At 41.7% G+C, this 25,745-nt stretch overlaps 1 protein-coding gene across 3 annotated transcripts in view; it reads left to right on the top strand.

The window, feature by feature from the left end:
- Positions 1 to 25,745, top strand: part of ADCY8 (adenylate cyclase 8) — a 221,132-nt gene that overhangs the window by 50,361 nt on the left and 145,026 nt on the right. For all 3 annotated transcript variants that reach the window (XM_038555533.1, XM_038555532.1, XM_038555534.1), the window contains exon 2: positions 2,528 to 2,677. In XM_038555533.1, coding sequence (XP_038411461.1) covers positions 2,528 to 2,677 — 150 coding nt within the window. The remainder of the gene's footprint in view (positions 1 to 2,527; positions 2,678 to 25,745) is intronic.

The following is a 25,745-nucleotide window of genomic DNA, read 5'->3' as shown; positions in this document are numbered from 1 at the left end:
CTTCTACATGCTTTGGATTTATTCTGCTTTTTATTTTTTGCTAAATACTTAAATTGAATGGATAGCACATTAATTTTCAGACTATTTTTAATAAAGCATTTATTACTATATATTCCTCCATGAGGACTACTATATTCTGTTCAGTAGTATTTTTTTAAAGATTTTATTCATGAGAGATCTATAGAGAGAGGCAGAGACATAGGCAGAGGGAGTCCCATGCAGGGAGCCTGATGTGGGACTCGATCCCAAGACCCTGGGATCACGCCCTGAGCTGAAGGCAGATGCTCAATCACTGACCCACCCACCCAAGTGTCCCTTGTTCAGTAGTATTTTCATATTATTCTTTAACTATACATATTTTCCATTATAATATATTCTTAGATCCTTGTGTTAGTGGAAATATTTTTAATTTCCAAACTGATGTTGTCTTAGTTATCTTTTTAAATTTCTTTGTAAATTGATTTTATTAGGCCAGCCCGGATGGCTCAGCAGTTTAGGGCCACCTTCAGCCCAGGGTGTGATCCTGGAGACCGGGTATGGAGTCCCGCATTGGACTCCCTGCATGGAGCCTGCTTCTCCCTCTGCCTGTGTCTCTGCCTCTCTCTGTGTGTGTCTCTCATGAATGAATAAATAAAATCTTTGAAAAAATAAAAATAAATTGATTTTATTATAGTAATTGACTATAGTTATATGGTAGTAGGTCTTTGAAATTTGCTGAAGCTACCTTCAGGTTTTCTCATAAAATCTTATTTCTAAGTATTCAATATGTGCATAAAAAGAATTTGTACCATCTAGTTGTTGCATACTGTGTTACATTTCAAGTTTGTTAGTTGTATGAGCTATTCAAATTGTCTCTATCTTTGCTGATTTCTTTTAATCTGCTTGCTCTGTTGACTGCTGAACATGTAAAAAATAGATCACTGATGATAGATTTGTAAATAATGCCATAGACTTATACCATGCTTTTCATTGTGTATTCTGAGATATGTTGTGAAATGTGGTCAAGTTCACAATTTTTAGCTCTTTCTGATGAGTTAAAGTGCTTATCATTTTATAGTGACCTTATCACTACTGTTTTTTTTTACCTTCAGCTCTCTTTCATATATAGAATCTACACAGCAAAACCAGCTTTGTTTTCACTTTCAAACTTTTCAGTGTATTTTATTACTTTTTAAGGATTTTGTTTATTTTTTTTTTTTTAGTATGAGCAGGGGGAGAGGCGGAGGGGAGAGAGAGAGAAAGAGAGACAGAGAGAGAGAGAATCTCAAGCAGACTCCACACTGAGCATGAGCCCAATACAGGGATCAATCTCACAACCCTAAGATCATGACCTGAGCCAGGCCCAAGAATCAGATACTCAGCCTAGAGCCACCCAGGCACCCCTCATTTCAGTGTACTTTAGAAATGTCTTTCTTTTTACTTACCCTAAAAATCGTTATCAGAACTAGAAAGCATGTCCCCTGTCTAACATTTTTCTCTGACTACTTTTAAGATTATTCTTGGTTTAATGATTTATCTTTAAGTTTATTGGTTTTTCTATTCTGTTATCTACATTATGCTATTAATATCCTCCAATGGCTGTTTCGGTTTTCAATGTTGCGTTTTCCACTTCTAGAATTTTCATTTTGTGTGTGCGGTTTCTATTTCTCTGCTAAGATTTTATTTGCGGGATCCCTGGGTAGCGCAGCAGTTTGGCGCCTGCCTTTGGCCCAGGGCGCGATCCTGGAGACCCAGGATCGAGTCCCATGTTGGGCTCCCGGTGCATGGAGCCTGCTTCTCCCTCTGCCTGTGTCTCTGCCTCTCTCTCTCTCTCTCTCTGTGTGACTATCATAAATAAATAAAAATTTAAAAAAAACTGTTAAGATTTTATTTGCATTCATTGCTGGCATATTTACCTTTCCATCATTGAGAAAAGTTATAAGGGCTATAATAATAGAACTGTTAGCTATTTCTTTTTGGCCCCTTTCCTTTCTTCGGATCTGCCTTTCCAACCATCTAAAAGGCTAAAAACTTCAGCTAGTGAGAGAACAGAGGTGAGGCAGAGTGAGAAAGAGAGAAGCATTCCTAATCACACCTCAAGTTTCAGTTCAAATCCAAATTTGCAGTAGAAGAAGCTTTAAATTGGATACAAAGGTCAAGGGAGGCCTCTCTGAGAGGATGACATTTCACCCAAGACCTGGGTGAAAGGCACAGTTCTATTAACCTGACACTAAATGTTTGGATTCCCACCCTAAGATTTACCTTAGAGGGATAACTGTGTGGCTCAGCAGTTGAGCATCTGCCTTCAGCTCAGATCACAATCCCAGGGTCCTGGGATCAAGTCCTATCCTGGGATCCCCACAAGGATCCTGCTTCTCCCTCTGTCTATGTCTCTGCCTCTCTCTCTGTGTCTCTCATGAATAAATAAATAGATAATCTTTAAAAAAAAGATTTACCTTAGATTTTTTTTCTTTATGTTTTCCTCCTTGTCTCCAAACAGCTCTTGTTTTAACCATTTGACCAGCCTGTGTTTGCAAATGTGTTTCAGGTGGTGGCCCAGGCGGTGTTATTCATGTGTATGAACACGGCTGGAATCTTCATCAGTTACCTGTCAGATCGGGCCCAGCGCCAAGCCTTCCTAGAGACTCGGAGGTGTGTGGAGGCCAGGCTGCGCCTGGAGACGGAAAACCAGAGACAGGTACCAGTTGGAAAGGCCTTGTGTCTGAGCTACTTGGAGCTTTTTTTCCTTCCCAAACACCTCCTGACCTCAAGTGTATCCTTAAAGTTTGTATCATGGATCCCAGAGTCTAAAATAGTTACATTAGACTTATAGCTCAAAGCCGGTTGATCTTGTTTTCCACATTCAGTTAAATGCTGTCTACAAGAAATAAAACGATTGGTCACAATGGGCTTTTCTGACACTTTGGCTGATATCTATGTTTGTGAACAAGGCCATGGTTCTTGAAAACCGTTAACATTCTCATTTTTTACCATCTTTTTTTGAAACTGGGTATTGTTATTTCAAATGAATATTTTCATTATTTCAAATCAATTGTTATTTGAAACTGGGTATTGTTATTTCAAATCAATATTTTCATTACAATCTGCATTAGCCAATGCAGATTGTAGTAAGCTTATGGAAGAATCCTGAACAGGTTGAGTTCCTAATACTTCATCCTGATTCTCAGAAGAGATTACAGTACACAACAAATTTTATGGGACAGGATACCAATCCTAGGACAGGGGATGTAGTAGGGAAAGCAGAGGTTGGGTTGGGTTGAGGGCCATGAGTTTCCAGTTTGAAGAGATTGAAATGAAGTTTCTTGGACATCCTGATTGGGTCGATATTATAAGGATTTTAAAAATAGTTTTGGCCCTAATTTATATGTTTCCCCATAATGAAATTAGCTTTTGAAAAATATTTGCCCCATGAAAATTGTTCATATAGTATTAAAAAGTCATGCATATCTTTGCCTCTGAAGGCCTTTTTCAAAGAGGAATAACAGGAATATATAGAAAATTGGTTATGGAATCAACATATAATCTCTTAAATTTATATGTTCTTGGGAATTCTATGTTCAATAGATGTACTAGTTCTATCATCTCAGGCACTCTTAAAAATGTTACATCTGGGGATCCCTGGGTGGCGCAGCGGTTTAGCGCCTGCCCTTGGCCCAGGGCGTGATCCTTGAGACCCGGGATCGAATCCCACATCGGGCTCCTGGTGCATGGAGCCTGCTTCTCCCTCTGCCTGTGTCTCTGCCTCTCTCTCTCTCTCTCTCTCTCTCTCTCTGTGACTATCATAAATGAATTTAAAAAAATGTTACATCTGTGGATACCCACTTGTTATATTAAGCTTGATACAATAATAGTTTGTGAAATTATAAAAAAGCGCTGCATTTTCTTCATCTTAACTTGATCAAATTGACACTAAAACATGGATCTTTGAAGTGAGTAAAACTGGCTTGGCGTGATCATGGGTGAGGCAGGTAGGTGCAACCAGCTGAAGTTCCAATCCCACTGCCATATGTCATTGCCAGGGGCACAGAGGAAACTACTGAATTTCCAGGCCTCACATGGACTTCACAGGAATCAGAAGGAGGAAATTTCTAAATGAATGTCTAGAACAATTATGCAAGCTCATAAAAGATTTATTATAGCTGTCCTGAATATCCCTGTAAAATAATTTAGAAAAATAACTTGAAATCACCTTGTGCACTCAACAGGAGTATCTCCCAGGACGATATGTTGTGTTCCTCCACAAAACAGAGCAGTTGCCAGCCGGGCCCATCACTCTTTCCATGGGATGCATGCCAGTTCAGAGAATACTGCTGCATTAATAATTTATTCGACTGTTTTTGATGCTCTGTTGCAAAGAGAACTGCAATTGGGGGTGAGATGTCTGGGAAGCTCAGGCTCAAATTTACTGTTTATGAAATATTAGAAATACTGAAAATGCTTGCTTTATCCTACCTATAAGACTTTCCTTCTTTTCTCATCCTTCAAGTTGAGTGTCTTGGAGTCACAGTAAGGACTATAGTCATCCCACATGGTAGAGGGACATTCCTTTGTCCTTTATAAGCTTTATTTTTATAAGCTGGTGGAAGGAGGAAGAAAAGAATCCTATACAAAGAGAAGAAAAAGTGACAGCTGGAATGTAATGTATAGTCACTGGAATTAATCCATAGCCATCTTACCTCCTAGTTGGGTCACCAAAGCCACTGAACCCTCTGCCCTGGTTCCTCAGCCCTACACGTGGAAAGATCTTTCTTTCCAGCTTTGTGTTTGCCTCAAGTAAAATAATGTGTATAAATCAATATGGAATTATAAGTCAGCAGGTGCCTGGGTAGCACAGTCATTTGAGCGACCGACTCAGGTTTCAGCTCAGGTCTGATTTCAGGGTCATGAGATCAAGCCTCACATTGGGTTCCACACTCAGCATGGATTCTGCTTGGGTTCCTCTCTAACTCTCCCTCTGCCCTGCCCCTTCTCTCTCTCTCTCTCTCTCTCTCTCTCTCTCTCTCTCTCTCTCTCCATAATAAATAAAATCTTTAACAATTTATAAGTCAGCTCATTAAAAGAAAAGCAGTCTTTGGTGCAACATTCTTTGTTCTAAATTTACAGCAAAATATGCGATAGGTTGTTACAGTCCTGTGCCCACCATTCTAATAATGTATTTATGGTATATTGACCACCTCCTGGCCCCAGAGGCAGTAGCTAAAATAGCTGGCTCTGTATCACTCAATGTTAACATTTGGTCTTGGCTTCAAGTCTCCATTGTCCCTGAGAACTTCCTGAGAACCTAGGTGGTCTATGGGCAGAGAAGGCTTTCCAATCAGACTGCTCAGGATTTGACATCTTTGTTTTTTTTTTTTTTTTTTTTTTTTTCTTTTTTTTTTTTTTTTTTTTTTATTGGTGTTCAATTTACTAACATACAGAATAATACCCAGTGCCCGTCACCCATTCACTCCCACCCCCCGCCCTCCTCCCCTTCTACCACCCCTAGTTCGTTTCCCAGAGTTAGCAGTCTTTACGTTCTGTCTCCCTTTCTGATATTTCCCACACATTTCTTCTCCCTTCCCTTATTTTCCCTTTCACTATTATTTATATTCCCCAAATGAATGAGAACATATAATGTTTGTCCTTCTCCGACTGACTTACTTCACTCAGCATAATACCCTCCAGTTCCATCCACGTTGAAGCAAATGGTGGGTATTTGTCATTTCTAATAGCTGAGTAATATTCCATTGTATACATAAACCACATCTTCTTTATCCATTCATCTTTCGTTGGACACCGAGGCTCCATCCACAGTTTGGCTATAGTGGCCATTGCTGCTAGAAACATCGGGGTGCAGGTGTCCCGGCATTTCATTGCATTTGTATCTTTGGGGTAAATCCCCAACAGTGCAATTGCTGGGTCGTAGGGCAGGTATATTTTTAACTGTTTGAGGAACCTCCACACAGTTTTCCAGAGTGGCTGCACCAGTTCACATTCCCACCAACAGTGTAAGAGGGTTCCCTTTTCTCCGCATCCTCTCCAACATTTGTTGTTTCCTGCCTTGTTAATTTTCCCCATTCTCACTGGTGTGAGGTGGTATCTCATTGTAGTTTTGATTTGTATTTCCCTGATGGCAAGTGATGCAGAGCATTTTCTCATATGCATGTTGGCCATGTCTATGTCTTCCTCTGTGAGATTTCTGTTCATGTCTTTTGCCCATTTCATGATTGGATTGTTTCTTTCTTTGGTGTTGAGTTTAATAAGTTCTTTATAGATCTTGGAAACTAGCCCTTTATCTGATATGTCATTTGCAAATATCTTCTCCCATTCTGTAGGTTGTCTTTGAGTTTTGTTGACTGTATCCTTTGCTGTGCAAAAGCTTCTTATCTTGATGAAGTCCCAATAGTTCATTTTTGCTTTTGTTTCTTTTGCCTTTGTGGATGTATCTTGCAAGAAGTTACTATGGCCGAGTTCAAAAAGGGTGTTGCCTGTGTTCTTCTCTAGGATTTTGATGGAATCTTGTCTCACATTTAGATCTTTCATCCATTTTGAGTTTATCTTTGTGTATGGTGAAAGAGAGTGGTCTAGTTTCATTCTTCTGCATGTGGATGTCCAATTTTCCCAGCACCATTTATTGAAGAGACTGTCTTTCTTCCAATGGATAGTCTTTCCTCCTTTATCGAATATTAGTTGCCCATAAAGTTCAGGGTCCACTTCTGGATTCTCTATTCTGTTCCACTGATCTATGTGTCTGTTTTTGTGCCAGTACCACACTGTCTTGATGACCACAGCTTTGTAGTACAACCTGAAATCTGGCATTGTGATGCCCCCAGATATGGTTTTCTTTTTTAAAATTCCCCTGGCTATTCGGGGTCTTTTCTGATTCCACACAAATCTTAAAATAATTTGTTCTAACTCTCTGAAGAAAGTCCATGGTATTTTGATAGGGATTGCATTAAACGTGTATATTGCCCTGGGTAACGTTGACATTTTCACAATATTAATTCTGCCAATCCATGAGCATGGAATATTTTTCCATCTCTTTGTGTCTTCCTCAATTTCTTTCAGAAGTGTTCTATAGTTTTGAGGGTATAGATCCTTTACATCTTTGGTGAGGTTTATTCCTAGGTATCTTATGCTTTTGGGTGCAATTGTAAATGGGATTGACTCCTTAATTTCTCTTTCTTCAGTCTCATTGTTAGTGTATAGAAATGCCACTGACTTCTGGGCATTGATTTTGTATCCTGCCACGCTACCGAATTGCTGTATGAGTTCTAGCAATCTTGGGGTGGAGACTTTTGGGTTTTCTATGTAGAGTATCATGTCATCGGCGAAGAGAGAGAGTTTGACTTCTTCTTTGCCAATTTGAATGCCTTTAATGTCTTTTTGTTGTCTGATTGCTGAGGCTAGGACTTCCAGTACTATGTTGAATAGCAGTGGTGAGAGTGGACATCCCTGTCTTGTTCCTGATCTTAGGGGAAAGGCTCCCAGTGCTTCCCCATTGAGAATGATATTTGCTGTGGGCTTTTCATAGATGGCTTTTAAGATGTCGAGGAATGTTCCCTCTATCCCTACACTCTGCAGAGTTTTAATCAGGAATGGATGCTGTATTTTGTCAAATGCTTTCTCTGCATCCAATGAGAGGATCATATGGTTCTTGGTTTTTCTCTTGCTGATATGATGAATCACATTGATTGTTTTACGGGTGTTGAACCAGCCTTGTGTCCCAGGGATAAATCCTACTTGGTCATGGTGAATAATTTTCTTAATGTACTGTTGGATCCTATTGGCCAGTATCTTGTTGAGAATTTTTGCATCCATGTTCATCAGGGATATTGGTCTGTAATTCTCCTTTTTGGCGGGGTCTTTGTCTGGCTTTGGAATTAAGGTGATGCTGGCTTCATAGAACGAATTTGGAAGTACTCCATCTCTTTCTATCTTTCCAAACAGCTTTAGGAGAATAGGTATGATTTCTTCTTTAAACGTTTGATAAAATTCTCCTGGGAAGCCATCTGGCCCTGGACTCTTGTGTCTTGGGAGGTTTTTGATGACTGCTTCAATTTCCTCCCTGGTTATTGGCCTGTTCAGGTTTTCTATTTCTTCCTGTTCCAGTTTTGGTAGTTTGTGGCTTTCCAGGAATGCGTCCATTTCTTCTAGATTGCCTAATTTATTGGCATATAGCTGTTCATAATATGTTTTTAAAATCGTTTGTATTTCCTTGGTGTTGGTAGTGATCTCTCCTTTCTCATTCATGATTTTATTAATTTGAGTCTTCTCTCTCTTCTTTTTAATAAGGCTGGCTAATGGTTTATCTATCTTATTAATTCTTTCAAAGAACCAACTCCTGGTTCTGTTGATCTGTTCCACAGTTCTTCTGGTCTCGATTTCGTTGAGTTCTGCTCGAATCTTTATTAACTCCCTTCTTCTCTTGGGTGTAGGATCTATTTGCTGTTTTTTCTCTAGCTCCTTTATGTGTAAGGTTAGCTTTTGTATTTGAGTTCTTTCCAGTTTTTGAATGGATGCTTGTATTGCGATGTATTTCCCCCTTAGGACTGCTTTTGCTGCATCCCAAAGATTTTGAACGGTTGTATCTTCATTCTCATTAGTTTCCATGAATCTTTTTAATTCTTCCTTAATTTCCTGGTTGACCCTTTTATCTTTTAGCAGGATGGTCCTTAACCTCCACGTGTTTGAGGTCCTTCCAAACTTCTTGTTGTGATTTAGTTCTAATTTCAAGGCATTATGGTCCGAGAATATGCAGGGGACAATCCCAATCTTTTGGTATCGGTTCAGACCCGATTTGTGACCCAATATGTGGTCTATTCTGGAGAAAGTTCCATGTGCGCTTGAGAAGAATGTGTATTCAGTTGAGTTTGGATGTAAAGTTCTGTAGAGATCTGTGAAATCCATCTGGTCCAGTGTATCATTTAAAGCTCTCGTTTCTTTGGAGATGTTTTGCTTAGAAGACCTATCGAGTATAGAAAGAGCTAGATTGAAGTCACCAAGTATAAGTGTATTATTATCTAAGTATTTCTTCACTTTGGTTAATAATTGATTTATATATTTGGCAGCTCCCACATTCGGAGCATATATATTGAGGATTGTTAAGTCCTCTTGTTGAATAGATCCTTTAAGTATGATATAGTGTCCCTCTTCATCTCTCACTACAGTCTTTGGGGTAAATTTTAGTTTATCTGATATAAGGATGGCTACCCCTGCTTTCTTTTGAGGACCATTCGAATGGTAAATGGTTCTCCAACCTTTTATTTTCAGGCTGTAGGTGTCCTTCTGTCTAAAATGAGTCTCTTGTAGACAGCAAATAGATGGGTCCTGCTTTTTTATCCAGTCTGAAACCCTGCGCCTTTTGATGGGGTCATTAAGCCCGTTCACATTCAGAGTTACTATTGAGAGATATGAGTTTAGTGTCATCATGATATCTATTCAGTCTTTGTTTTTGTGGACTGTTCCACTGAACTTCTTCTTAAAGGGGAATTTTAAGAGGCCCCCTTAAAATTTCTTGCAGAGCTGGTTTGGAGGTCACATATTCTTTTAGTTGCTGCCTGTCTTGGAAGCTCTTTATCTCTCCTTCCATTTTGAATGAGAGCCTTGCTGGATAAAGTATTCTTGGTTGCATGTTCTTCTCATTTAGGACCCTGAATATATCCTGCCAGCCCTTTCTGGCCTGCCAGGTCTCTGTGGAGAGGTCTGCTGTTACCCTAATACTCCTCCCCATAAAAGTCAGGGATTTCTTGTCTCTTGCTGCTTTAAGGATCTTCTCCTTATCTTTGGAATTTGCAAGCTTCACAATTAAATGTCGAGGTGTTGAACGGTTTTTATTGATTTTAGGGGGGGATCTCTCTATTTCCTGGATCTGAATGCCTGTTTCCCTTCCCAGATTAGGAAAGTTTTCAGCTAGAATTTGTTCAAATACATATTCTGGCCCTCTGTCCCTTTCGGCGCCCTCGGGAACCCCAATTAAACGTAGGTTTTTCTTCCTCAGGCTGTCGTTTATTTCCCTTAATCTATCTTCATGGTCTTTTAATTGTTTGTCTCTTTTTTCCTCAGTTTCCCTCTTTGCTATTAACTTGTCTTCTAGGTCACTCACTCGTTCTTCCACCTCGTTAACCCTCGTCGTTAGGACTTCTAGTTTGGATTGCATCTCATTCAATTGATTTTTAATTTCTGCCTGATTAGCTCTAAATTCTGCAGTCATGAAGTCTCTTGAGTCCTTTATACTTTTTTCTAGAGCCACCAGTAGCTGTATAATAGTGCTTCTGAATTGGCTTTCTGACATTGAATTGTAATCCAGATTTTGTAACTCTGTGGGAGAGAGGACTGTTTCTGATTCTTTCTTTTGAGGTGAGGTTTTCCTTCTAGTCATTTTGCTCAGTGCAGAGTGGCCAAAAGCAAGTTGTATTGGGAAAAAGAGAAAAAGAGAGGAGAGAAAGAAGGAAAGAAAAGAGAAAGAGAAAAAAAAAGGGAAGAAAAAGAAAAAAAAAACGAAAAAAAAAAAAAAGAAGAAGAAAAAGAGAAAGAAAAAGAAAGGAGAAAAAAAGGGGGTGGGGGAAGGAAACCAATCAAAAAGCAAAACAAAACAAAAACAAAAACAAAAACAAAAACAAACAAACAAAAAAAGAACCACCGGGGAGTATCTTCTGATTCTGTGTTCTTTAAGTCCCTTGGCTTCTCCTGGAAGTTGTCAGTCTAGCTGGTGTTCTGGGGGAGGGGCCTGTTGTGCTGATTTTCAGGTGTTAGCAGTTGGGGGAGCTGCTGTGCCCCTGCCTGGTGCAGGGCTCAGTGGGGGTTGTTTACCCCGTGAGGCCGCAGGAGGAACAGCCCCAGTGGCGGGGCAGCTCTGGAAACCTGGATTCAGCTCCGGCAGGAACTCCGTCTGCAGGGCCTGGAGGCTCCGGGCGGGGCCGCTGATCTGCTCAGCTCGGGGCAGGAGCGTCCTCGGTGTCCTGGGCCCTCCCGGCCTCTGCCTGTCCCGGGGGAGGCGGGATCCTGGGCTGTGTCCCGGCGCCCTGTGCCCCGGAGCCTGCGCTGGTGGATTCGCGCTCCCGGGCCGCGCAGCCCCCTCCGCGGAGCCGCCGCCCGAGCCCCTCCGAGCTGCTCCTGGAACCGCGCAGCCCCCTCCGCACGGAGCCTCTTCCTCTGCCCGAGCCCCTCCGAGCTGCTCCCGGGGCCGCGCAGCCCCCTCCGCGGAGCCGCCGCCCGAGCCCCTTCAGCTGCTCCGGGTCCCGCCGGGTCCCGCCGTGCGCGCTGCAGCCCTTAGGGAGCTCGGCGCACTCTCCTGGGCGCGCAGTTGCTGTTACTGTCCCCGGGAGCCCGAGGGCATCCCCGCCCTCCTGGGTCCTGCTCCACCTCCCTGCGAGCCCCTTTCCGCCTGGGAAGGTCGGTGCAGCTCCTGCTCCTCCGGGACGGGGCTCTCCTGTCCTGGGGACACTCGCCCCGGCCTCAGCCCGGCTCCTCGCGGGGCCCCTCCCCCTTGGAGGCCTTTGTTCCTTTACTTCTTTTTCCCCGTCTTCCTACCTTGATAGAAGCGCGAACTCTTCTCACTGTTGCATTCCAGCTGGTCTCTCTTTAAATCTCAGGCCGAATTCATAGATTTTCAGGATAATTTGAAGGTTTTCTAGGTAGTTTGGTGGAGACAGGTGATTTGGAGACCCTACTCTTCCGCCATCTTGCTCCTCCCCCCAGGATTTGACATCTTTGGTGAATTAGTTACTCTCTTAATGAGTTCGAGCAAGCTCTGAGCTGTGGTTTCTGCATCTGTGGCATGGGGATAATACCCTTCCTGAGGAGGCACCTTAATGAGAAGTACTATGTGTAGTATTCTTGCTGCTCAATGAAGAGTTTCTATTAGCATGATTGTGCATAATAATTTCTGTGAGTCAGCCAACATGGCTCAGTCCCAGGAGGACTCCTATGGGAACATATCATGGACTGGTTTGTCTCAGTGGAAACCCCATGTGAAAGTTACTCATTTGGTGGGAAATCGGGATGGTGGTCTGCCTTAGGATTCCAGCAGCCAGAGCTCAGCATTAGGTTCCATGTCTGTTAAAATATCACGTGTCATTAACAAATCTAATCTCATTTACCTCTTATCAGAGCTAATTATAATACTGTAACTTAGAAATTCTATACCATGCAAAGGAGACACTAGAAGGTCCTAAGTGACAGCAGGTCCTTTTTCCTTGGGAAACTATCCCAGAGGACACTAAACTATATATTTTTTTATACTTACAAAATGCAGAATCAAGAGGTCTCATTCCAAATAAACGTTCAAGTTTTGTGGGACTTTTCAAGAGCTGGCTTTAACTCATGGTAGGATACACAGGAAGTGTTTAAATGACTTAATTTGTTCAATCATGAATTAATTTATTTGAAGATCAATTATGTGCCATGAACTTTGCTGCACATTGGAAACATAACGGTGACTAGCAGTTGGTTCCTAGTCCTTCAGAATTTACAGGTATGGAAAGGGATGGTTACACAGGTGCCTCGAGCAATAACATATGGGTGGTCAAATCTAGAAACAGGCTGATGGAAGGCTACATAAAAGAAATGATGCCTGAGTTGACATGTGAGTAGAATTTAGCTCAGTAGAGAAGCAGTGAAGAATACCATGTAAGAATGCCACACAAACATCCTGAAAGAAGGGAGAACACAGTTTGTTGGGACAGTTATGAGCACTCCTATGATGACTTCTCCCATCATTCCTTTATTTACTCATCCATCCATTCATCCATTCATGGTGGGGTTACAGAGACCAGTTAGTCTCAGTCTGTACTCTGGATTGGGCCTGGAGGATGAGTAGAACTTTAATTATTAGAAGAGAGGGAAGAAAGAATTAGTGAAGATACTGAGGATAATATATATATATATATATATATATATATATATATATATATGATGTGATGAAGGACAGCAACATGCAGAAGTAGGCATTTTCGACACCCCCTAGCAAAGTTGTGTACTTCCTCCAATGGCATACCACTGTGCTCACTTTTCCGTTCAATATATATTTATTGAATGTTAACTATATGCTGATGGTGCTCGATGTGCTATGCATGCCAAAATGAAGAAAATCCATTACACCTAAGGAGCACTGAACCTCGGCCATTGCATACCTGTTACCCTGTTAGGGTAACTGACCCCTTAAGAGTAACCCATGGCTCATTCCTCCATGTAGCCCACCAAGAGTGCCTGAAAACCAGCATGGAATATATGGTTATAAAATGACTGAGATTGTCAGTGTTTAATAGTGGTTACCAATAATTTTTCCAAAGAAAGTTGCCAAGCAGTAGCTAGAGGCTAACTGGCACATGAGCCCTTCTCCTTCTTGCTTGGCAGGTCCTACAGCACAATGAGATGCTTGAGGTCTGGGGAAGGAGGTTTTTTCCTTGGATAACCTAAGGTTGCATGTGTAGGTCTCCAGTTTAGAGCAAGTAGGCAGGACAAATGAGCAAATGTTAATACTTCGTGATCAATGTCTCTTCAAACTAGGTTTTTAACAAAGCTTCTTAAAGATGGCTCTCAACATCTTTTCCTCCCATAGCAGCTGGCACAATGGCAGGCAGGAACTACTGAATGGGTCCAAATGTTGAAGTGTTTCATTTAGATAATTGGCATCAAGAGGTTGAGCACATGTTGGCTCTTTCCTTTGGAGAGGCAAGGGCACTTTCTCTTTAGCTGTAACTAGCCCAGCTCGTGCTAAACATCTCCTAGCTGGTCTCTTGGTCTCCAGCTCCTCTTCCTCCAGTCTGTTTTCCCTTCCAAATTCTGGTCTGGTTCAGAGCCAGTATAGGATAGGGGTTAAGAGCCAAACTTTCAACTTCTGGAAGATCTGTATTTCAATCCTGTTTTCTGTGCTTCCTGGCTGTGGAAATGTAGGTAAACTACTGCCTCTGGAGACCTTGATGTTGTGGGTGTAAGATGAACATGATGATGCTGCCTTCCTCCAAGGGTGGTGAGAATTAAGGATGAACACTTATTAGCCTGAGGCAGAGGATAATTCAAGCTATATTAAAGAGGATGCTGTGATTTTAATGACATTGATGTTACTTTTCCCTGCAAGAGTGGCCACATTCCCTCCAAGATAAAATCCAAACCCCCACACAAGGCCCAATAGGCCCTCCACCTTCTAGCACCCATCATCTCTCCCCAGACTCCTCCCCCCTCCCTCTCCACTCTTGTAATATCGTAATATGACCATCAGATCCCTGAATTGCTTTTTGACTGCCTTGTACTCTGTGATTCTCCAAGCCTGGAAAACCCACCTCCCTTCTACTGTCTTCACCCCGAAAATTCTACACCAATATCCCTTCCTCCATGAGGCTTGCTTTCATCTTTCCAGGTCGAATGGAAATGCTTTGCTCCTGCTTCCAGCATGTCTTAAAGTTAACTCTGTTATAGAGCCTGTCACACTTGATGACATTTGCTAGTCTGAGTTGCTCTCTGTCCTCCACAGCCAGTATGGACCACTTAAAGGCACCTGCTCTTTCCAATTCATCTGGTTCTCTGGCATTTATCCAGCACAATGGCTGGAATATAAGATCTTCTGATTAATGTCTATTTAACTCAGTTATATTGAATTCAAACTTTGGCTCCTGGTCTTCCTTCTGCCCACATGAGGGTTATGTTGTAATAACTGTCCTATGTAAAAGTAAAGGGACCTGTGCCTCCCATGACCCCCATTAAAAATGGTGGGGAGAGGAGTTGTATCCAATTCAGGATAGACTGGGACAGGCCTAACACATGTCTTCTACAGATTTGTTAGGACATTTTCCATCTAGAAGCTGAATCTTAGAACATCTGTCTTTGGGGAGCTGAATTCTAATTATTGTAGTTACTATAATCCCACTTGTCCCAAATGATGCAATGGCCTATGTTTATTTTAAATATTAAAATGCATTAATTGTTTTTCTTTTAGTTTGAGAATTATTGAAACCTGCTTATGGTAATCATGGCATTTTGAGGTGTCTCAGAAGCTCTGGGGGCACTGAAATAAAGTTTCTGATGATGCCATATGTTACAGCAGCAGGAAGATTATTATTAAATGTAGCAGATGTTTTAGCTGTATTAAAGCAATTCTGCTTAACTTAAACATCTTCTTTAGACAACATTGATGTGAACTCTCGGTTTGGACAATAGTTTGGGTGAGAAAGATAGGATTCCTACTGATTTCTGAGTTAAGTTTGATTCACATTTGTGCCCTACAGAATCTAGGGAAATGTTTTTATTTATTTTTTTAAGATTTTATTAATTTATTTGAGAAAGAAAAAGAGAGAGAGCGTGCACATGAGCAGGGGGAGGCGCAGAAGGAGAAGCAGGCTCCCCACTGAGCAGGAAGCCCAATTCAGGACTCAATCCCAGGACCTTGGGATCATGAACTGAGCTGAAAGCAGACACTTAACCAATTGAGCCACCCAGGCACCCGGGAATTGTTTTTAAAGTTACAGATAGGGCAGCCCGGGTGGCTTAGCAGTTTAGCGCCGCCTTCAGCCCAGGGCCTGATCCTGGAGACCTGGGATCGGGTCCCACATCGGGCTCCCTGCATGGAGCCTGCTTCTCCCTCTGCCTCTCTCTCTCTCTCTCTGTCTGTCTATGAATAAATAAATAAAATCTTTAAAAAAATAAAGTTACAGATAACTAAGTAAGGCAGAGCCTTGTCATTCATTCATTCATTCATTCACTCATTCATTCAAGGTTGAACCAAAAATTCCAGAATCTTAGAATATTTGGAATTTCTGCTCCAACTTGCTGTCTTCTCATTATATCCCAAAAAACCTCTGGAGTCTCCTATCATCGAGCCATTTTTCTACTATTTTCCATCTCTTGCATTCAAGACTATTCATGTACCTTCCATCATGCTCATCCTTATCTGTTATTAGTTTATTTCATATTAACTATTCTTTAGTGTATACTGGAATGTTCTTGGTCTCCTAAACATTGTTATTGCCTTTTTACACTCATGCCTTTGCTTCTGCTCTTCTCCCTACCTGGCCCAACACTCCTTCCATCCCTAAACCTCAGCCCTTTTTCAGAGTTCAGCTCAAATATCACCTTCTCCATAGAGACCCATTCTGTTCTCCCCAACTGCGACCTCCGTGAGTGGTGTGTGTGTGTATTTCTTTAAGGTGTTAATCTCTTTCCACATTCAGCTGTGCCCTTTGCTTTATTTTTCCTTCTCCACTGTAAATTCATTGGGGATGGAATCTATGTTTCATTTATGTGCTTCACAGTAACTCTGGATCTAGAAAGGGAGAAGCCCAAGCTGGGAAGAAGAGCAGAGACAATGAACATAGTCATGAGTGTTGTGTTTTCCCAGTAGTCTTTTTTTTTATGATTATTAAGATTTTATTTATTTAGGGATCCCTGGGTGGCTCAGCAGTTTAGCACCTGCGTTTGGCCCAGGGTGTGATCCTGGAGGCCCGGGATCGAATCCTACATCGGGCTCTCTGCATAGAGCCTGCTTCTCCCTCTACCTGTGTCTTTGCCTCTCTCTCTCTCTCTCTGTCACTCATGAATAAAATCTTTGATTTTATTTATTTATTTGTGAGAGACACAGAAAGAGAGGCAGAGGCATAGGCAGAGGGCGAAGCAACTCCCTGAGAGGAGCCTGACGTGGGACTTAATCCCAGGACCCTGAGATCACAACCTGAGCCGAAGGCAGATGCTCAACCACTAAGCCACCCAGGCACCTTTCCCGGTAGATTTTTATGCAAAAAAAAATATTTGTGAATAAATAGATTTGGCAAATCCTCTGGGGTGTTCAGGGTCTTTGCTCTCCAAAACCAGTAGTCCAACCTCTCTTTGACAGTTAACAACTCCTCTTCCTGCATCTTCCAGGCCAGCTGCTCTTTCTTCCCTTTATATTAATGACTTCACGTCGGCAGATTTCAGCCTTGAATCTAAAAAAAATAAATGTCATTTCAAGGCATCTTCTTGATGGTCTTACTCCTGCAGGTTTCTCCACCTCCATGCTCTCCTTCTGTAAGTGTCATTTCCTTTCTTTTCATGATTTTACTTCCATTTCCCTCAGATATTTTGGGGATAAGAAGTGAAATGTTATTCCAGTCACCGTCTTCCCCCAGTATATAATGCTCTGCAACTGGGCTATCCATTTCCCTTGATATTCTAGAATATTCTGGAGCTGTGTTATTCAGAGACCACCAGCCACATAAGACTGCTGTGCAGTATGTGAGATATGGCTAGTGTGATTGAGCAATTGATTCTTAAATTTTGACTAAATTTAAAAAGCCATTGAATCACCATTTTTGCCTCTGGTCTCCCATGTGGTGATTTACCATGACTTCAGCCATCAGCTTCTGGATTGTTCCAGGTCAGTATCTCTATCACCATATTCTTTTCCTGAGCTCCAGAAGCCCCTCCTCAGTATACTGCTGGGCAGCTTCATCTGCATGTCCCAGTGGTATCACAGGCTCAGCCTATTCAGGAGCTTCTCACCACCATCCCCCCACCAAATGTACTTTCTTCCAATATGACACATTTTTTTGACGCAATCCATCCACATCAAATGTGACAACAATTCCTTTGATGCTGTTTCCACCATATATGTGCTAACTGTCCCTGTATTTCTTTTTCTAATACCATTTAAGCCCTCCCGCACTGATTAGCTTTCTAATGGGTGCTACCCAGTTCCTAACTAGTGTGAACTCATCTATCCACCTGTAGTCACTCCACCCTGAGATTCCGCTTGAGAAAGAGGTTGTCTTCGCATTTTCTTTCTGCTCTATGAAATGGAAGACACTACCAACATATGACACCTCATGGAAATGCATGAAGCATGTGGCTAAGCTGTGGAATGACAATGGCTGCATTTCTCTACCCAGGATCACAGCTTCTTTCAGGCAGCCCTCTTCTTCAGCTACAGGATTTGCCAGGTTCCAAGAGTATTTGTAGAGTCACTCTTCCTAGCCTTCGGATGTTGTACCATCCATTGTTGGGTTCCTTAAGATTTCATTAACGTCTCCGTTACCCTTTTTGAGGTACCAATTGTGCCTTGCCAGGACCCTGAATTGCATGTTCCTTAGCTCCCTTTGCATGAGATGTCCTGTTACCACCCCTCACTACCTGTGTACGTAAGGCAGTTTAGTAGAGCTAGAAAGATGGGGGGCTCAACCACCAGCCACATGTGGCTACTAAGCACCTAAAATATGCTTTGTCTAAATTGAAATATGCTGTGAGCATAAAATACACACCAGATTTTGAAGACAATATCAAAAGCAAAAGGAATGCAAAACATGCCCTAAATAACTTTTTAATTGTTGGTTACATATTGATGACTCATCAAAATAATATTTGAGCTGTTATATTTGATCAAATAGAATATAGTATTGATGTGAATGTCCACTGTTTCTTTCTACTTTTTAAAATGTGTGCACTAAGGAATTTTAAATGTGTCTCACAATATATTGCTACTAGACAGGGCTACCCTAGATGCTCCTCACATTTCCATTATATGACTGAGCAAGTTGTTCAACCACTTTGTGCATGAGCTTTCTCATCTCTCAATTAGTAATGATAATTCCTGCCCTAACCCATGGGGATGTTCTGAGAGACAATTACATAATGCCTGAAAAAGTGTTATTTCAACTGTAAAGAACTCTACAAATGTTAAAGCTATGCCTATGAGAATCTCACCAACACCCCCTGTAGGGAGCTGATGCTCAGACTTCCCCTCTAGGAAGCTCCCTCCGCTCTTTCCAGTCATGAGATGTGATTGCCACTGAGGTTTATAGTTAGCAAAGAGTTTTCCACTTTGCCTGGTGTCACGATTAGCACCATGATTCCCTGTAAGTGCTGCTAAGATTCTGAGCAGTTGAACAGAGACTTAGTGTTAATGGCCTTGACCCTTCTAGAATAGCTGACTTCATTCAAGGTTTTCTGTTTACTTCTTGTGGGTGGAAAACCAACTCTTGCATTCCATCTGGCTGCCTGATTCTCTGTGATCTTCCCAGGACATTATTCGCATTTTTTGATGTGGTGGAAAGAGTGTGAACTTTGAAGAAAATAACTTGGATTTGATTGCTGGTTCCAACTCCACCTCTGGGTCACCTTGGGTGTGTATCAGTTAAACTCTCTGAATTTTGTATCTTTCATCCAACAGAAATGATAATCCTTATATCTAAAGGTGGCTGTGAGGAAATCCAGCATATGGGTGAAAGTTGGAGGCCACACTTCGGTTCTTGAACCTTTGGACCCCCTGGGTCATATTCTGACCTTTAATAGCAGAACACACTGTGATTCTAGTAACTATAGTTTTTCCTCTTGCTGTTTGTTATCTTACCCATATTTTCCATCCCTGGGCAGTACTAATTTTAAATACTCCTCCTATTCAAAGAGAGGCTATCACCCTACACTCATTTGCATACAATTAACATTTTCAAAGGTAGTTCAGATAGAAGGAATCCATCACCATCACTGCCCTTAATACCTTTAATCCTGCCTAGAGAAGATGAGGAGCAGCCAGAGAGCCAAATGGGCCTCTTTTATCTCACAAACCCGTCTAGGGAATTTTGACTAAAGAAATTGAAATTGGAAACCTGACACAGCCCAACTATAAAATGCCAAAGGGAGGGCATGCTCGGTTGCCTGGATATAGTTGAAGGCGCATCTCAAAAGTGGTAGTAGAATAGAGCAGAGGAAAATAGAATAAGTGTTTTTAAAAAACGATTCATGCCTAGAATAGCTTATTTCAGCTGGATTTGAGTACAGGTCCATTGATGGGAATTCTGTATCATCTGTTTTGTATAAACAAACCACAGGCAAAATGGATCCACCATAAAAGAAAACAGATAATTTAAAAATACTTTTAAGCAATCTGAGTACAGGGCCATTCTAGAATCGTTTGTGTTTGTTTTTAGTCTTTTGCAAATGTCTTGCCTCCCCTAATTTGAGAGCAATATTTTAGAAGGAAACTGAGTATTTCAAAGTGTTCAATTTCTTTTTCATAGAAACAAGCGCTTGTTTTCTTTCCACGCTAATATTTTGTTGTTTACACTATACTCAATTTAATTTGATGATAGCAATAGCAAGTACAACTAATATAAACAGATTTGTGAATAAACACTACTGCCTGTTCTTTAAGATAGGACATAAGTGAGGGAGCAGACATGGGTGGGTGGTGGATAGCCAGGGCCCCCAAATTATGAACATATTGGAAGCCTCCATGAATCAGTTAAGTGAAGATCTACTATAACACAATGACATTTTAAAAATTTATTTATAAAAAATCAAAAGAATCCAAACTGATCTTTTAAAAATATTGAAACTACTTTTGATTAGCAAGCAAAGTCTACAAAGTTGAGACAGGCTGGTCTCAAGGCAAGAAGAAACACAGAGACAGAGAGGAGAGACCTCTGGGGGAAGGGGCAAGTGCAAAAGGAGGCAGAGACTGGAATTGACAGATGTAGGACTCCATATAGACTTGAGATTGGAGAGATGCACAAGCCAAGGAGCACTAAGGACTGCCACCAGAAGCTAGGGGAGCAACATGGGGCAGTCTTTCCCTCAAAGTTCCTGGAAGGAGCCAACCTGCCTACACCTTGATCCCAGGCTTCTGACCTCTAGAACACTGAGAGAATAAATTGCTGCTGTTTTAAGCCACCTGATTTTGTGGTGATTAAGAATCTGATGCAAATTTCCACTGCCTTTAGAATCCAGTCCATTTCTTACCCTGCTCTTCACCTTAAACATTACCTGGATAGAGTTAGCAGCAACTAGTCTTATATAATATTTACTGTGTGGTCCATGCTGTATTATGATGCTCTTTACATATATAGGTGACCCATCTTGGGCAACACGGTGGGTCCATTATACGTGGATTTTTTTCAGTAAATGCAGTACAGTACTATAAATGCATTTTCTCTTCCTTATGACTTTTTTTTAAGATTTTTTATTTATTTGAGAGAGAGAGTGCACAAGCAGGGGGAGCAAGGCAGAGGGAGAGGGAGAAGCAGGCACCCTGCTGAGCAGGGAGCTCAAAGCAGGGCTCAATCCTAGGACCCTGGTATCATGACCAGAACTGAAGACAGATATTAATCAACTGACCCAGGCGTCCTGGAAAATTTATTTCCGAGAAAACACCTACAGTGTTTATAGGCAACTTAGTTGCTGCGTGACAGTAGAGTCAGACAGACCTGGTTTTGAATCTCAGCTTTTCACCTCAGTAACTGTGTAAACTTGAACAAGAATGCCACTTGATGTGCCTTTTCCTTATCTGTTAAATTGGAATAATCTGATGTACTTCACTGACTATCGTGAGATTTACTTGAAATAAATGCTTGTGGCATGACTGAGGAACAGGCACCCATGGGTCCTCATTTCCCCAGCCCCATGTCACGACTAAGTGTTCCAAAGTGCAGGCTTCTTGTTTCCGTGACAGAGCTAATGGAGTGGAGCCATTGGGAAGTCCGCACATCTTGGAATCCCCACAGGCTGTATGTTCTTTGGGGCCAGAGTCTGATTCATCTTTCAGGAACACATGAGCCTGGCACACATCAGGCATGATTACTGCTTATTGAAGGAAATTGAATTGAGTAAACAGAGACAAATATGCTTTTTTTTTTTTTTTGTATGTAATAGGAAAGTAGAGAGATGTGTGGTGTGACATTTGCAAACGTGGAGTCAGAAGGACTTCCAGAGTGTACATAATTTCTCCTGGCCTGATAGATTTTAGAAAAGATTTTTGAGTATTGATTAAATTATAAAATGCCTTCCTGCTCCCCTGCCCCTTGCCACAGTTACACATGAGTACTTTTCATATCCATGGGCCCTGGAGGAGGGTGAAATCCTCTCTGGGGACATAGATGTTTCTCTCCTAGACCTCATGGACCAGCTTCCCAGTCACTGTGAAGGGCAGAGATCAGGAAACCACTACCACCACAGCTTTTAGCTCTAGAGCCATGCCACCTTCTGGGCCCGCCCTGGCAAATGTGGATAGTGGCCACCTTCCTGACCACCACAAATCTTGTGACTAGACTCCAGAGCGATACACTTAAAATTCCAATATCTCCATGACTACGACTGCCAGTGACAAAAAGCAGAAGTAGCTGGAAAATAGCCTCTGTCTCACTTCCACGTTCTAAATCTTGCAGGAGTACATCTAATTTGCAAACTCCAAATCCTACCCAGAGCTGCAGGAAATGGGGTAAATGCAGGAATTAACTTTCCAGGCTCTTTAATTCAGAAAGGGATGTTTGGGATCTTCTCACTCTTCAGACTGCACCTCCCAGTAAGAAGTACATTTTACCTGATGATCTAGTATGACAAAGGCATATATGTAAGATAGAGAACATACCCATGAAACCACACTTAACTCAGAAAAGATATCCAGGAAACCATTCTGATGTTTTTCTGTTTTTATTTATTTCATTTTTCAATGCTGTGTATGATCCACTAAATTTGATGACAAGCTCACAAACGTGTCACAAACTCCAATTTTTAAAATGCTGCATGTGGTAGGGAAGACCCCTGAGGATTAGGCCACCAAGCCCACCACACCCCTCATATGCCATTCCAGCAGACTCTCTGGTCCCTCTGGCCAGAGCCTTTGACTTGTACGTAATTGTGATGCCTCAGGACCCAGGACCCCATGGGGAAGCATCTGTCCCTCCTCCAAGGTGATGGCTACCATTCTTGACCATAAAGCACAGAAGTAGGGGAGGTGGACAGCCCATCAAAAGACAATGAAGTGGAAGCATGCATGGTGCTTTGGTGGACAGGGTGCTAGTTTCATTTACAGACGGGGGGCAGCTTTGGAAGCTTGTGGCATATACACATCATCAAGAGTATTCAATATAACACTGGCTTTCTGTGCCAAACTTACCAAATTTTTTAGTCTGGTACTTCGACTTACAGTTAGATTTCTTGGGCAAATTTTTTCTCATTTCTCAGCAAAATGTTGTTGTAGACCATTGTGGCTTATCCAAAAAGGCACATGTTGAAAATAGATGTTCTAATATATTATTTACACTAGATATAGTATCTAGTATTAGATGTTTATATTATCTAATATAAGCCTTCTTTTCTGGTCCATTTAAGAGGTTAAAGTGTAGAAAGAAAGGAATGTGGGGAAGGAAAGGTGACAGAAAAGCCATCAACCTTGGTAGAACACCAAGTACATGAGCAACTCTGGTGTCACTTCCCCCTTGAGACCCTCGCAGGACTGTGGACGGCTGCTTATCATTCCCATTGTCCAGATAAAGACATTGACACTTAAGCAAGATCACTCAGGTAGAAAAATGAACTCAAACCTCATGTGTCTTACATCAGAGCAAAACCTCTTCCTTCTCACAGGTAATGTGAAGACCAGGCTGGTGAATATGGGGACTCATTCCTGTGGTTTCCTAAATGCCTCCCTAGAGAAAACACTTTTCATTTTAAAAGAACATAATATGTTCACTTCTGACTACAAAACAAGTTAATATATACAAATTGATACCTGAGAGAATATCAAAGTGTTTTGGTTCCATTGCTATATTTAAGGAATATCATTTTTCAGGCTTGGGAAGCCATTCCAAAATAGATGCTTTGTATTTTTTAAGTTTTATTTTTAATATTGTCTTATTTCTGCTTTCGTTGTGATACCTTGCAAGTTATTTCGTCCCGACAAGGCCAAATGAATTGAAGTCTAAGTTTTGATCTTTCAGAGAGAGAGAGAGTGTGTGTGTGTGTATGGCAAATTGATCCCAGCCCTGTTGACAAAAAGAACAAAGTTTAACAAAACACATGACGAAAAACCATAAGAGACCTATATTGACCCATATACACTGAAATTTCTGTTCTCCTGAAATGTTGGAAGAAAGGGATGTTCTATGCCATTGAATATGCCAATTAATACACAATTACCCTGTGAATCAACTGCTCTCAGTTATTTGTTTCCAGGGTTCTCAGACACTATTGAGAGGATTGTCATGAGGGCATTGATGTTTCACGGTCTCTCACTATGGACTGTCTTATTCGTTCTGAACTCACCTGTTTCCCTCTCATTCTCCTCTGAGTAGTCACCATTCCTCAATCCTATTATCTCTGAAAGATGCAGTGTGAGTCATTCATTAAGTGAATTTGCTGGCATTTATCAAGTGCCTACTATGTCCCAGACACTGTTCAAGGTTCTCAAGATACCACTAAGATCCTTGCTCTCATGGACTTGCGGGGAGATGAGAGGAGATAAGCAGTGAGCAGATGAACAAATGAATAACCATGAACTTATTCATCATGATGAATGCCATGATTATGGAAACTGATGAGAGGCAAGGAGAGCCTGGAGTACTATTCCAGATGGGCTCAGAAGAACTGAGGTCTGTTGGAAAAGGCAAACCAAGCAGGGAACTGAGGCAAAAATATTCCAGGCAGAAGGAATACCTACTGCAGAGGCCATAAGATGTGAACAAGCTTGCCAAGGAGCAGAAAGGTTCATGTGCCTAGATGACAGTGATGGAAAAGAGACGAGTGATGAGTGACTCAGAGATGAGTGATGGGAAACTGGACCAAAGCATGTATCTGGGTCATGTGAATTTAGATTAGTATTGGTCATCCCAGTGGAGTTGTCAAGTAGGCACTTAGATGTAGAGCTTAGAGTCCAACAGAGAGGTTCAGGTTGAAATACAGTCTCTAGAGTGGGTCAACGTATGTACAGTATAGAAAGCCACGTCTCTAGAAGAGTTAATCCAGGAAAGTAGTGTAAACAAGGATAGGAAGAAACTCTGGAGTCCCCCAACATTAAAGGGGTGAGTAGAGGAGAAATAATCAGCAAAGATGTTAAAAAGGTAAAATAATAATAAAATGAAAACCATGCCAACAACAACAACAACAAATCAGAAGAGCAGAGCGCATGGACTAGAACCAAAAATTGTTTCAAGGACGAATAGTGGATGCCTCCCTTCAGTGGCTGCCAGAAGGTCAAGGAACATGAGACCCACATGTGACCCCTTCTTCCTAAATGTAGAGTGACAGAAACCAGAAGATGCAAAGGAGAACATATGATTCCACTATATGAAGCTCAAAAAAACAGGAAAAACTCATCTATGTCACTGGGAGTTCTGACTCTCAACAGCTCAAAGCATTTCATCTTTCACATCTGTTATCCTAGCATCTTTTGGAACATGCAAGAGCCAGAGTGGTGCCCTGTGCTGGTGTTTGTTGTAATGCTGTTAATATTTTGTTGCAGTCATTTTTAGTCTCCCAGCCAACTAGACCACAAGCATGGTGAAGGCGGAAGAGAAGCCCTTCCCCTGCTTTGCCCAGTGAGGTGCACAGCAAAAAGCCTGACTCGCTCCTTCCTTAGTACCTGCTTGCTATATAACAGTTCATCAGATGCATGAATGAGTAGCAGATGATATTCTGTGATAGATTACACAAAGAAGCAGAAAAGCTTGTGACAGGAGAGGCAGCCCCAGGTGGTCCACTGCACCCGAGGAAAAAATAAACTCTAAATCAGCTCCATAGTACAGAGCCTGGTACATAGACCTCACTTGTTAAACATGGATCAAGACACCTGGGTCTGCCTTCAGGTGCGGCCATGTACTCATCTGTACCTTCGGCACAGCTCTCTGGTCTCTCTGTGCCTCAGATTCCATATCTATAAAGTAAGTATAAAATATAATATGTATTATATATAAAATAGAAGTAGATTCCTTATGAGCTGTGATGAAGACAAAACGAGATGATTCATGTACAGAGCTGGACACATAGGAGTGATCAACAAGAGTTGGTGGTAGCGGTGGCAGTGGACAAAA

The sequence above is a fragment of the Canis lupus genome, chromosome 13 (assembly GCF_011100685.1).
Source record: "Canis lupus familiaris isolate Mischka breed German Shepherd chromosome 13, alternate assembly UU_Cfam_GSD_1.0, whole genome shotgun sequence".
NCBI lineage: Eukaryota > Metazoa > Chordata > Mammalia > Carnivora > Canidae > Canis > Canis lupus.
The sequence above is the reverse complement of the archived record's forward strand: the minus strand, read 5'-3'. Positions and strand labels throughout refer to the sequence as shown.